This window comes from Fukomys damarensis, unplaced genomic scaffold (genome assembly GCF_012274545.1).
Source record: "Fukomys damarensis isolate Sample0158 unplaced genomic scaffold, DMR_v1.0_HiC HiC_scaffold_17, whole genome shotgun sequence".
Taxonomy (NCBI): domain Eukaryota; kingdom Metazoa; phylum Chordata; class Mammalia; order Rodentia; family Bathyergidae; genus Fukomys; species Fukomys damarensis.
This window is the reverse complement of record NW_022900929.1, coordinates 32899943-32913648: the sequence shown is the minus strand read 5'-3', so window position 1 is coordinate 32913648 and position 13706 is coordinate 32899943. Positions and strand designations below refer to the sequence as shown.

The 13706-nt window shown below is 56.0% G+C and overlaps 1 protein-coding gene across 5 annotated transcripts in view; it reads left to right on the top strand.

The window, feature by feature from the left end:
* The window catches only part of Map1a (microtubule associated protein 1A), a 20378-nt gene extending 6787 nt beyond the window's left edge, over positions 1–13591 (top strand). For 2 of the 5 annotated variants that reach the window (XM_010624835.3, XM_033764962.1), the window contains 6 exons: positions 2486–2568; positions 2765–2905; positions 3128–6913; positions 6968–11639; positions 11766–11986; positions 12107–13591. In XM_010624835.3, coding sequence (XP_010623137.1) covers positions 3278–6913; positions 6968–11639; positions 11766–11986; positions 12107–12262 — 8685 coding nt within the window. In that variant the 5' untranslated portion in view covers positions 2486–2568; positions 2765–2905; positions 3128–3277 and the 3' untranslated portion in view covers positions 12263–13591. Of the gene's footprint in view, positions 1–2485; positions 2569–2764; positions 2906–3127; positions 6944–6967; positions 11640–11765; positions 11987–12106 lie in introns of all 5 variants that reach the window. The other 3 variants (XM_010624837.3, XM_033764963.1, XM_010624836.3) reach the window with 3 other exon arrangements.
* The last annotated feature ends 115 nt before the right edge of the window (positions 13592–13706 follow it).

Below are 13706 nucleotides of genomic sequence, written 5' to 3'. Positions count from 1 at the left end.
CTGAGTGTCTGCTCTGGACTGCTCAGTGCTCGGTGTGGAGGCAACAGGGCACTGAGTTTTTTGCCAAGTAAGGGAAGGTGGGGAACACTACGGAAAGAAGGAAGGAGAGGTCATCCAGACACAGCATGCACCTCTGCCACCCCAGTCCCTGTGGCCGGCTTGAGACTGGGGTTCCAAGGCCCCTTCCAGCCCCCCTGAGGCCACTTGGGAGACAGAGCACTCCCTGCCAACAGCTGCCCCACATTCCCAGGCCAGCTGGCCCCACCCCCACCTCATCCCTGCTGCTCTTCCCAAGATGGGGGCTCTGGATCAGAGGAGCCCATTTCTTCTTCCTCTCTGCTCCCCCCCCCCATGCAGAGGCAGCCAAGAAAATGACTTGTCATGCTGGGGTGGGGGGTGGAGGCGGAGCTGAGGCTGAGCTCAGCGCGCACACTCACACACACTCACACACTGCGGCACACTGCAGCTGCCCGGGCGCCCCCTCCCTTCTGCCTCGCTGCAGAGACACCTGCCCTCCTGCCTGCTTGGCCTTGGCTCCCTGCCACTGGCCCATGCCCTGTTCTCTGCTGAGGAGAGTGCCCCTGACCCAAGAAAGAGCCCTCTTCAAAGAAAAAGGAATGACAAGTCAGGGTGCAGGAGAGAGAAATGGGGCTCTCCCCAGGCCTGAGAACAAGGGGTGCAGGATATAAACCCTGTACTGCAAGTCAGAACCGCTCCCCTGGGGGTGGAGTTAGGAACATAGGTGGGGTCTTATGCCAGGACAGAAACAGATCATTGAAGTCTTAACTGTGAAGCTAAGGGGGTAGGGGTGGTAGACAGCAAATCAGTTCGTGTACCATAGGTATTTCTCTTTCTGCCCCACCTAGCTCAAAATTGTTACCTTGTTTGCGTATGGGGAGCCCTTGCCATTCTAAAACAGAACTACTCAGGGCCGGGGATTTAACTCAGTGGTTCTGCCACCTGCCTTGCAAGTGTGAGGTTCCGAATTCAATCCTCAGTACCAAAATAAATAAATAAATTAGAACTGCTTGACTGGCAGCTCGCTTGACTTGCCCAAGCCCTAGCCCTGCTTGTCTCTGAGGTGGCTGGCTGTCACCCTCTAACTGACCTAGAAGGTTCTTTCAATTCCCAAGTCCACAGAAGAGAACCTTTGGGCTCCTCTTGGGGCCATCACACCCTGTGTGGGATGTCTCTGACACCATTCACGGTCCATTTCCCCCAAAGCTGCATCTGTATCCCTGACCCTGCACTGCCAGATCTGCTCAATCCTGGCTCTGCAGTTCTTTCCTCTGAATGAAGGCCCTGGACCTTGGTCCCTCTTGTCTGAGGCCCAGAAATAAGAGTTGGGTCACAGGAGTGGGCTGGGGAGCAGATTGTGAATTCGCCCACTGGTCTCCTCCAGGTGACCCATCTGCTGAGTCCTCTGCCTGGAAGGTTAGCTCTGGTGTGGCTGCAGTTGGGGAAGGGTTGGGGGAGCCAGGACAGCAGTATCCTTCCTTGGTATCTCTGTCTGCCCTGCCAGTTTCTTGGATGTGCTTCTTGCTGTTTCTTGTGAGTCTGGAGAAGGGCAGTGGCTAGGGAACCCGGGGATGTCTTCCTTTTCTTCACCTTGGGGAACACCTTGAATGACTCCTGCTTCCTTCCTAAATGTTTTTTGTTTGTGAAGCCCTCACTGCCCCATAACAGGGAAGAAAAGATGAGAAGAGAAACTGTTCACAGGCATGGGTTATGGGAGGGTGAACCAGGTCTCTCTGGAGCCTGGAGCATCAGGGTACAGCAGGAGAGAGGCTGGGAGCGTTTCAGGCAGGAGGAGTGTGCATGTGTGTGGGTGCTGGCTTGGCCACTGAGGAGCCAGATGATAGAGCCATGAGTGAGAGCCCTGTGTCTGCTCTGAGTTGGAAACCCTAAGGGGCTGAAATAACAGGTGTCTTAGTCTTTTGGAACAGACATTCTGGCCTTGGTGGGGATTTGGTAAGGCATGTGAGGAGTCTGTGGACATGTCCCCGAAGTTCCCATCTCCTTCTTCCTAGGCACTCTACTGGCCAAAAGTCCAGGGCAAAGGCAAGCTAGCGAGGAGGAGAAGGTTCAGAAGGCTCCAGTCCTAGAGCCTCTCCAGCTGAGCTCTCCATCCCCAGGCAGCACCAGGAGATCAGTGCTCCAGAGAGACAAAAGCTTCTTGTCAACAGAACATCTGAAGCAGAGTTCTGGGAAGAGGGTGGGGGCATGGGCAGCAGAGGGTGTGGCAGATGAAGGGAGGGAGAAGTCAGCTCTTATGGGAAAGGGGAGAGGGAAACCCAGAAGGAAAAGGCTAGAAGACCCAGGTCTCAGACCTTACTTAGCAGTGTCCAAGGTGGTGGGGTCTGAAGATAACCAGGCCTCTGTCCTCCCTCAATCTTATTTTCCAAGCGTACCCTCTTTCCTTTCCTGCCCTATACCATGCTACTCCCTACTCTCTTCAGTACAAGTTCCTACCTCTCTCTCTCAGGCCAGAGGACCCTCTGCCACCAGAGTGACACCCTAGAGACCATCGTCCTGGTAAACCCCAGTGCAGACAGCATCAGCTCTGAGGTAAGGCAGGGCCCATGCCTGGCTGCATGTGCTGTGATCAGCCCTTGCCGGTGCTGCTACCAAAAGGCCTTTGCCATCCAGACTGGCTCTGGGGGTGCTATAGGGACCAGCCGGGAGCATGTCCTTGTAGTAAGGAATGCCAGTGCCTCTCCCTGGGTTCCCCACATCTATGACCACTTCCCTCCTCCCTCTCCAGGTTTACCATCTCCTTAGCAGCCCGTCAGCTCACAAACTACTCATCTTAAGTGGGCAAAGTCTAGAGCCTGGGGGAGACCTCATCCTGCAGAGTGGCACCTATTCCTACCAAGACTTTGCCCAGGTCCTTCACAAGCCAGAGGTAAGTTCCATCAACACCTGAGGGTCTTGGGAGGAAGAGGATGGGACAGACTGGAGCTGCAGGAGGGATCCATGGAAGGGGAAATCTCATGTTGCTTGTTCTTGGGCGCCCTGATAGGAAGGGAGAATGTCACCGTGGAGAGAAGTGACACCAGGTCCTCACTCTGAGTCAGACCCAGACAGCCCCAGTGACCTGATCAGCTTCTATCTCCTGTTCCTCTAGATTGCCCAGTTGCTCAGCAACAGAGACCCTGGGATCCAAGCTCTGCTCACTGTGTCCTGCATAGGGGAGGGAGATTGGAGCCGCCTGGGCTCATCCAGTTCCCAAGAGACCCTGCATCTCCGACTGAATCCTGATCCTGTGCTACCCACCATGGATGGTGTGGCTGAGTTCTCCGAATACGTCTCTGAGACCGTGGATGTGCCATCTCCTTTTGACCTGCTTGAGCCCCCCACTTCAGGGGGCTTCCTGAAGCTTTCTAAACCTTGCTGTTACATCTTCCCAGGTGGCCGTGGGGACTCTGCCCTTTTTGCTGTCAACGGGTTCAATATCCTGGTGGATGGGGGTTCTGATCGCAAGTCCTGCTTCTGGAAGCTGGTGCGGCACCTGGACCGCATTGACTCGGTGCTGCTCACGCACATTGGGGCAGACAACCTGCCAGGCATCAACGGGCTTCTGCAGCGCAAAGTGGCAGAGCTGGAGGAGGAGCAGTCCCAGGGCTCCAGCAGCTACAGCGACTGGGTAAAGAACCTCATCTCCCCTGAACTCGGCGTGGTCTTCTTCAACGTGCCCGATAAGCTGCGGCTGCCTGATGCCTCCCGGAAGGCCAAGCGCAGCATCGAGGAGGCCTGCCTCACTCTGCAGCACCTAAACCGCCTGGGCATCCAGGCCGAGCCTCTCTACCGTGTGGTCAGCAACACCATTGAGCCACTGACCCTCTTCCACAAAATGGGTGTGGGCCGGCTGGACATGTATGTCCTCAACCCTGTCAAAGACAGCAAGGAGATGCAGTTCCTTATGCAGAAGTGGGCAGGCAACAGTAAAGCCAAAACTGGCATTGTACTGGCCAATGGGAAGGAGGCTGAGATCTCGGTGCCCTACCTGACCTCTATCACTGCCCTGGTGGTCTGGCTGCCAGCCAACCCCACCGAGAAGATTGTGCGTGTGCTTTTTCCAGGAAATGCTCCCCAGAATAAGATTCTGGAGGGCCTGGAAAAGCTCCGGCACTTGGACTTCCTGCGATACCCTGTGGCCACACAGAAAGACCTGGCTGCTGGGGCAGTGCCTGCCAACTTGAAACCCAGCAAAATCAAACAGCGGACTGACAGCAAGGAGAGCCTCAAAGCTGCTACCAAGACAGTAGCGAGCAAGCTAGCCAAGCGGGAGGAAGTGGCAGAAGAGGGAGCCAAGGAGGCCCGCTCAGAGCTGGCCAAGGAGTTAGCCAAGACAGAGAAAAAAGCAAAAGAGCCACCTGAGAAACCCCCAGAGAAGCCTGCCAAGCCTGAGAGGGTGAGGACAGAGTCAAGTGAGGCCTTAAAGGCAGAAAAACGAAAGCTGATCAAAGACAAGGTAGGGAAGAAGCACCTGAAAGAAAAGATATCAAAGCTAGAAGAGAAAAAAGACAAGGAGAAAAAAGAGATCAAGAAGGAGAGGAAGGAGCTCAAAAAGGATGATGGAAGGAAGGAGGAGAAGAAGGATGCCAAGAAGGAGGAGAAGAGGAAAGACGCCAAACCTGAGGTCAAGAAAATTTCCAAACCAGACCTGAAGCCCTTTACCCCTGAGGTACGCAAGACCCTCTACAAAGCGAAGGCCCCTGGAAGGATCAAGGTGGACAAGAACCGTGCTGCCCGGGGTGAGAAAGAGCTGTCTTCTGAGCCTCGGACACCCCCAGCCCAAAAGAGTGCTGTGCCACCTGCCCCTGTCAGTGGACACAGGGAGCTGGCCCTCTCTTCGCCAGAAGACCTCACACAAGATTTTGAGGAGATGAAGCATGAGGAGAGGGAACAAAGGGACACAGGACTAGGAGAAAAACCACTCCCTCTCAGTACAACAGAGGAGGGACCCACAAGTGTAGCTATGCAGGAAACGCAACCCTCTGTCCCAGGGCTGGGACAGGAAGAGCATGTGATGAAGGAGAAAGAGGTTGTCCCCAGCATAGCTAAGGAACAAGGCACAAAGGACAGAGGCCCAGACAGTGGGGCTAAAACGGAGGAGAAAAACGAAACCTGTGGGGAGAAGAAGCAGAAGGAAGCAGAGAGGCTCCCAGATAGAGCAGAAGCCAGGGAGGAAAGTGAGCCTGAGGTAAAGGAGGATGTGATAGAAAAGGCTGAGTTAGAAGAAATGGAGGAGGTGCACCCTTCAGACGAGGAGGAAGAGGAAGAGACAAAGGCTGAGGGTTTTTATCAAAAACATATGCAGGAAGCCTTGAAGGTCATCCCAAAGGGCAGGGAAGCTCTTGGGGTCCGGGAACTGGGACTCCATGGCAAGGCCACGGAGAAGGAGACCTCGTTGTTTTTAAGCAGCTTGGCTACGACTGCTGGGGCCACTGAGCATGTGTCTTACATCCAGGATGAGACAATCCCTGGCTACTCAGAGACCGAGCAGACCATCTCAGATGAGGAGATCCACGATGAGCCAGAGGAACGTCCTGCTGCACCCAGGTTCCCAGCCAGTACGTATGACCTCCCTAGGCCTGAAGGTCCCGGCCCCTTTGATGCTGGCCAGCCTGCAGATGGTGCTGTTCCCGCCCCCTCAAGCAAAGGCTTTGGAGCACCAGAGACAGAACTCGCCTATCCCCCCAACATAGTGGCTGCCCCTCTGGCCGAAGAGGAACACGTGTCCTCGGCCACTTCAATCACGGAATGTGACAAACTCTCTTCCTTCGCCACGTCAGTGGCCGAGGATCAGTCTGTGGCATCACTCACAGCTCCCCAGACAGAGGAGACAGGCAAGAGCTCTCTTCTGCTTGATACAGTCACAAGCATCCCCTCCTCCCGCACTGAGGCCACTCAGGGCTTGGACTACATGCCATCAGCGGGAACCATCTCACCCACCTCCTCACTGGAAGAAGACAAGGGCTTCAAATCGCCTCCGTGTGAGGACTTCTCTGTGACTGGAGAGTCAGAGAGACGAGAGGTCATGGGGAAAGGCTCAACTGGGAAGAGAGCTGTGGAAGAGGAAAAGGAGGAGAGGGCAAATGTGGAGGTATCTGAAAAACTTCGCGGTCAATATGGAACCCCAGTGTTTGGTGCCCCTGGACATGCCATACAACCAGGGGAAGCTGCCCTTGCTGAGGCTGAGGAACGCTGCCTCAGCCCAGATGACAGCACAGTGAAGATGGCCTCCCCTCCACCATCTGGCCCCCCCAGTGCCACCCACACACCCTTTCATCAGTCCCCAGTGGAAGAAAAGTCTGAGCCCCAAGATTTTCAAGAAGAAGAAGAAGAAGAAGAATCTTGGCAAGGTGCTAAGCATATACCAGGTGTAAGAGAGGAGTATGTTGCAGAAGAGACAGTCAAGCCAGGGCCTAAAGAGGGCTCACTAGAGAAGGAAGGAAAGGAGGCTCCTTCCAGGAGTCCCCAGGCTCAGGAAGCACCTGCCAGCATTGCTGGGGGACATACAGGCTGCACCATCCAACTGTTGCCAGAACAAGACAAAGCAATAGTCCTTCAGACAGCAGAGGCAGGAGAGACTATGGAAGTGGGAATTGGGTTCCCAGGGCCAATTCTGGGGCCAGAAGCACTTCCCAAGGAATTGAGGACATCACTCCAAGAACCTGGCGAATCTCAGAAAGATGAGGTGCTCACACTTCCTGACCAAAGCCTCTCCCCCGAAGACGCAGAGTCCCTCTCTATCCTCAGTGTGGTTTCCGCAGACACTGCCAAACATGAGTCAACCCCCCGGTCACCCTGTGGCCTGACAGAGCAGCACATATACACAGAACTATGGCCAGAGTTATCTCCAGAAGATACCCAGTCTCTTTCTGTCTCAGAAGAGAGTCCCAGCAAGGAAACCTCTCTGGATATCTCTTCAAAGACTGTCTCAGAAGAGAGTCCCAGCAAGGAAACCTCTCTGGATATCTCTTCAAAGCAGCTCTCTCCAGAAAGCCTTGGTACCCTCCAGTTTGGGGAACTAAGCCTTGGAAGGGAAGAAAGAGGGCCTCTGATGCAGGTGGAGGATATCTCTTGCCACCTAGCTCCTGTGTCCATTCCAGAGCCCTGTGCAGCCATGGTGTCAGCTCCACATCCAGCAGACAGGGCCACTGGATACTCTGTACAGGCAGATATCACAGATAAAAGCCCTGATAGGAAGCTGCCTGCCATCTCCTCCCACTCACCCCCACCTGGAGACGGGAAGTGCTCACCTGGGCTGGTCATAAGCCCTGGTGAGCACGTTCGGGCACCCGGTAGCCCCCTCAATGAAAGTCCAGAGTCTTCGCCGAGCACTGCCATGGAAGACATTGCTAAGGACTGGGAAGATACAGTTCCAGGGTTGAAGGACAGAACCTCTGAGCAGGAGAACAAGGAACCTGAGCCAAAGGAAGAAGCCTTACAGCAGAAAGACAAAACTCTGCAGCAGAAGTGTATTGTTGCAGCGGAGAGGGATACAGCCATGTATTGTAAAGATGAGACTCTGGAGGGAAAGAATAAGGTTGTGGGGCTGGAGGATGTGGCTTTAGAACAAAAGGGCAGAAATTTAAACCAAAAGGATATAGCCCTAGAGCAGAAGGAGAAGGCCTTGGAATCACAAGACAAAGAACAAAAAGACAAAGTCTTGGAACTGAAGGATGCAACCTCAGAAGAGAAACATAAGGCCACAACCCTAGAACAAAAGGACACTGCCCTGGAGCAGAAGGGCAAGGCCTTGGGGGAAAAACACAAAGACTTAGAACAAAATGAGGAGGACAGGATTCCAGAAGAAAAGGACAAGGACACAGCTCTGGGACAGAAGGACCAAGCCCTGGAGCCAAAAGACAAAGAACAAAAACACAGCAATTTAGAACAAAAAGATAAGGTCTTAGAACAGAAAGACAAGATCCCGGAAGCCATAGAACCAAAGGATGCAGCCTTGGAACCGAAGGACAAAGAACAAAAGCAGGGAACTTCAGAACAAAAAGACAAGGTCTTGGGACAGAAGAACAAGCTCTCAGAAGAGAAAGAGAAGACCTTAGAGCCAAAAGTGCAAGGTTTCAAACATAAAGACAAGGCCCCAGAGGACAAGGTTCCTGAGCCAAAGGACGAAGTTCTAGAGCAGACAGGTGAAATCCCTGAACATCAAGACAAAACCCAGGAACAGAAGGATGAGGTCTTCAAAAAGAAAGATCAGGCCTTAGAACAAAAATACTGGGCCTTAGGAAAGAAGGATGAAGCTCTAGAAGAAAATAAGAAGGCTATTGAACAGCAAGATAAAGCTCTAGAAGAAAAGTACAAAACTTGGGGGCAAGAAAGCTTTGAGCAGGAGGATACAAGTGTGAAACCAAAGGAGACCATCATAGACAAAAAGTCTCCAGAAAGGGTCACAGCTGCGGCACAGAAGGAAGAAGCTCTGCTGGAGAAGACCAGAGCTCTGGGGCTGGAAGACAGGCCCGTGCAGGAGGGTAAGGGCCAAGAGCAGGAAGAGGCGCACTGGAAGGAGACTGATATGGGCCAGGAGTGGCAAATACCTCCAATCCGAGGAGAACCTGTTGGAGAACAGAAAGATCCCACCCCTGCCTGGGAGGAGACATCTCCGGAGCAGGATGTCCAATCTTGGAGGGGCGGAGAGGATGTGGCTCTGGAACAAGACCCATACTGGAGGGGGTTGAGCTGTGAGAGAAAGGTCTGGTTCCCTCATGAGCTAGACGGCCAAGGGGCTCACACACGGTACCCCGAGGAACGAGAGAGCACCTTCCTCTGTGAAGGACTGGAGGAGCCTGAAGCACCCCCACAACGGCACACACCCCGGAGCCCATGGGCTTCCGATTTCAAGGGTTTGCAGGAGCCCTCAGCACAGAAGGGACTGGACGTGGAACGGTGGCTCTCTGAGTCACCCATCGGGCTGCCCCCAGAGGATGAGGACAAGTTGACCCGTTCTCCCTTTGAGATCATCTCCCCTCCAGCCTCGCCACCTGGGATGTTGGGGCAGAGGGGTCCTCCTACCCCTGGACAAGAAAGCCCTAGTCCCGAGATGAAGCCCATGCCGCCTGCCAGGAAAGAACCTGCCGCTCCCTCCTGGCTGGCTGACATCCCACCATGGGTGCCTAAGGACAGACCCCTGCCCCCAGCACCCCTCTCCCCAGCTCCAGCTCCCCCCATACTTGCTCCAGAGCCTCATGCGCCTGCACCCTTCCCCTGGGGCACCGCGGAGTATGACAGTGTGGTGGCTGCTGTGCAGGAGGGTGCTGCTGAGTTGGAAGGTGGGCCGTACTCCCCGCTGGGAAAGGACTACCGCAAGGCTGAAGGGGAAGGGGAAGATGGAGGTGGGCATGGGGCTCTTGACAGTAGCCCCTGCGGCTCCAAGGTCCCTGAGGCCAGTGACAGCCATGCCACAGGGGACACAGCGCAGACTGAGGTGGAGCAGAGAGAGCCCACACCCTACCCTGAGGAGAGGAGCTTCCAGTATGCAGACATCTACGAGCAGATGCTGCTGACCGGCCTTGGCCCTGCATGCCCCACAAGGGAGCCTCCACTTGGGGCAGCTGGGGACTGGCCCCTGTGCCTCTCAGGCAAGGAGGCCGTGGGCCGAAAGGCACCTGTGGAGAAGGAGCGGTCCTCCCCCGTTTCACCGGAGAGCCTCCAACCTGACACTCCAGTCTTTAGCTATGCAGCCCTGGCAGGACCTACAGTGCCCCCCAGGCAGGAGCCTGAGATAGGACCAAGCGTAGAGGACAGCCTCAACCCACCTGCAGTGCCCCCTCGTGCTCCTATCCCCTTAAGCAAAGGCCCTAGTCTCCCTTCCAGTGGTAGTATCCTGAGCTGCAGTCCAGATCGGAGGACCCCCTCCCCCAAAGAGTCGGGCCGGGGTCACTGGGATGACAACACAAGTGACTCAGAGCTGGAGAAGGGGGCTCGAGAAAAGGCGGAGAAAGAGGCTCAGTCTCCAAGCCCTGCTTCCCTGCTCCCTGGGGGTGCCCCCACACTGTGGCCGGAAACTGAGGCACACACAAGCCCTTCCTTGGACTTGTACCTGGGACCTGCCCGACCAAGCCTGGACTTCCCTGCTTCAGCCTTTGGCTTTTCCTCACTGCAGCCTGCTCCCCACCAGTTGCCCTCCCCAGCCGAGCCCCGTTCAGCGCCCTGTGGCTCGCTTGCCTTCTCTGGGGACCAAGCTCTGGCTCTGGCTCCAGGACCCCCAGCCAGAGCCCGGCATGATGAATATTTGGAGGTAACCAAGGCCCCCAGCCTGGACTCTTCCCTGCCCCAGCTCCAGTCCCCCAGCTCCCCGGGGGCTCCCCTTCTTTCCAGCCTGCCACGGCCTGCCTCCCCAGTCCTGTCCGAGGGCTCCTCCTCTGAGGCTACCACCCCAGTGATGTCCAGTGTGGCTGAGCACTTCCCCCCAGGCCTGGGGGCTGCAGAGCACAAGTCTGCAGAGCTGGACCCAGGCATGGAACCCTCGGCCCCAAGGCTCTGGGACCTCACTCCTCTGAGCTCAGTGCCCCTAGCTCCCCTGGACTCAGCCCCAACTCCAAGCCTTCCCGGAGACATGGATGGTGGCAGTGTGCCCTGCCACCTGGAGTGCTCAAGGGACACCGCCAGGAAGCCAAGCCCCTTCCAGGGCCTCTCTGGGGATCCTGCAGCCAATGGCCCAACTGAAACCAGCCCTAATCCCACTGGCCTTGCCATAGCCAAGACCGAGAAGGAAGAGGCTGGAGTCCGCCCTGCTTGGGAGCAAGGGTCCTGGCCTGAGGGAACCGAGAGAAATGTCCAGCCTGACACACTGCTCTCCCCTGAACAGCCGTTGGGTCCTGAAGGGGGATCAGGGGGTCCACCCTGCAGTGTCTCTCCTGAGGCTGAGCCTGGGCCTCAAGGATGTGCCGCTGAGCCCTGGCCCCACTGTGGGGAGCTCTCGCCATCCTTCCTGAACCCACCTCTGCCACCATGCACAGATGACAGTGACCTTTCCACTGAAGATGCTGGGCTGGTAGGAAGAGGGGGGCACCACCGCATTGGGGGCCCAGGGGCCATGGGGGGCCCATGTCCTATGGCTGATGAGACTCCCCCGACATCAGCCAGTGACTCGGGCTCCTCACAGTCAGATTCTGATGTCCCACCAGAGACTGAGGAGTGTCCGTCCATCACAGCAGAGGCAGCCCTTGACTCTGATGAAGATGGGGACTTCCTACCCGTGGACAAAGCTGGGGGGGTCAGTGGAACTCACCATCCCAGGCCTGGTCACGACCCACACCCCATCCCTCAGCCGGACCCTCACCCAGCCCCTCCCCGCCCTGATGTGTGCATGGCCGACCCTGAGGGACTCAGCTCAGAGTCTGGGAGGGCAGAGAGGCTACGGGACAAGGAGAAGGTGCAGGGGCGAGTGGGCCGCAGGACCCTGGGCCGGGCCAAGCCAGCATCCCCTGCGCGGCGTCTGGATCTTCGGGGAAAACGCTCTCCCACTCCTGGTAAAGGGCCTGTGGATCGAGCATCCCGGGCCCCACCCCGGCCACGCAGCACCGTGAGCCAGGCCACCCCAACAGAGGAAAAGGATGGACACAGCTCAGTGTCTAAAGGCCCCATCAATGGACCCAAGGCAGGACCCAGTGAGTATATCATGGAGCACAGGAGAGTGGGCTGGGGCTGGGTGTGGACTGGTCCAAAGGCTCCAGGTTGGGGGTGCCAATGCTCTCTGCTTTTCCTCTCCAATGTCTCCTGGCTTGTCTCCACAGTGGCCTTGGGGTCCAAGGGTGGCTCTGGCCCCCCTGTTTACGTGGACCTCGCCTACATCCCGAATCACTGTAGCGGTAAGACTGCTGACCCCGACTTCTTCCGCCGTGTGCGCGCGTCCTATTACGTGGTCAGTGGGGACGACCCCACCAATGGCGAGCCAAGCCGCACAGTGCTGGATGCCCTGCTGGAGGGCAAGGCCCAGTGGGGGGAGAATCTCCAGGTGAGCAGCACCAGTGTCCTGAGAGCTCGCTCAGGCGCACAGTGGGACTGTGCGTACACAGGGCCCTTCTCCCTCTGCTTCCCGCCACCTCTCACCTCTGACGTCTCGTCTCCTTCCCAGGTGACGCTGATCCCTACGCATGACACGGAGGTGACCCGTGAGTGGTACCAGCAGACTCACGAGCAGCAGCAGCAGCTGAATGTCTTGGTCTTGGCTAGCAGCAGCACTGTGGTTATGCAGGATGAGTCCTTCCCAGCCTGCAAGATCGAGTTCTGAAAGAACCACCCTCCCCGAGGATCCACTCCCCCAGCTCCTTTAGAAAATGGCTACAGCTGTGTCCTCCGGGGTTAAGGGAGGTGGAGCTAGGATGGGGGGATGTCTGGTTGCGGGGACTTGGGCTGAGCTAAATGGGAGGTACTGTCCTGCCCTCATCTACCCCGAGAGGGGTCTCAAAACCAAAAATAGTAAGGGAGAGGACAAAGGAAGGTCCTAATTGAAGCTAGGAGGGCATTCGATGCCCGAGGATGCCAAGTGATGCCCTGTGCAGCACTGTCGGGTGCTGGCATTGGATGGGGCATGAGGATGGGTCTCAGAGCAGCCTCCTCTTGTGGAAGGAGACTGTACCCCCAACCCCAGGGACCTCCTTATCTCTATTTAACATCCCAGGAAGGATTCCTGATAGTAATTTGTGACCTGGGGGTGGGATACTATCAGTAAGGTACCCAGAGCTGCACTGTTCCCTCCACCTCCCATCTCCTTAGCCACCGCTGCTACACTGTCCTTCGCTTCCCTCAGTATCTGAATGTCTCAATCCAAAACTTGAAGCTCTTCAGACCAACAGACTGGTGAGCAGAGAAAGGAACCCGTCTCCCAGCCCTGTTTCACACCATCCACACCGTAGGGCTGTGCCCAGAACAGGTCTCCTGGGCAGCACAAAAGGGCAAGGAGAGTCCCAGCCCCAATCCCAGGATTCTTCCAAGCTCCCTAACCCTTTGAAGTTTTCACCTACCCCATTTTAATGGTCCCAATCCCTTCTCATCCCCTGCTTGGCTTCTCTGCATGTGATCATCTGCTGTGGCCTGGTGTGTAATGGGTTAAAAATAAGCCACTGCCTGACATCTCAACATCGGACACCCCAGCCATGTGTGATTCCCCCAACCTTCTACTGTGTCATCCTGCAGCTGAAATGGGAATGCTGGCTGCCTCTCCAAACCTAAACTCTTGGACAGAGGACCTGGGAGGTAGAGGCCAGGCCAGAGGACTTGGGGAAAATGAGAGGGAAGAAGAGGGAGATGAAGCTGAGCTAAAACTTTATGCCTACAACGTGATGTGGAAGCAGGCTGAAGATTCCACCCCAGGAGAGGACTTGCCCCCAGCCAGTGAGTGAGCTGCCCTGACTGAGAAGCCTAGGCACCAGTAGTTGCCGGGCTCACCTCTGTGGAATAACTGGGCCACCAAACCGAGCCCACCTTTTGTCCTTCCTAGCTTTCCCTCTCTGTGCTGCAGTGCTCTGCTTCTCCCTACACATCCCTGCTATTGTTCCCAGCTGCTGTGACAGAGCTGCTGAGTCAAACAATAAACCAAGTTCATTGCAGATGGTGTGGTTCTGCTTGGGCTTTTGGGGGGGCTTCACATGTTACTTAGGTGCCGGGCCTGACTTCCACCTCTCTGCCTCAATCAACATTGTCTTTTTTTTTTTTTTTTTTTGTTTTTTTGCTCC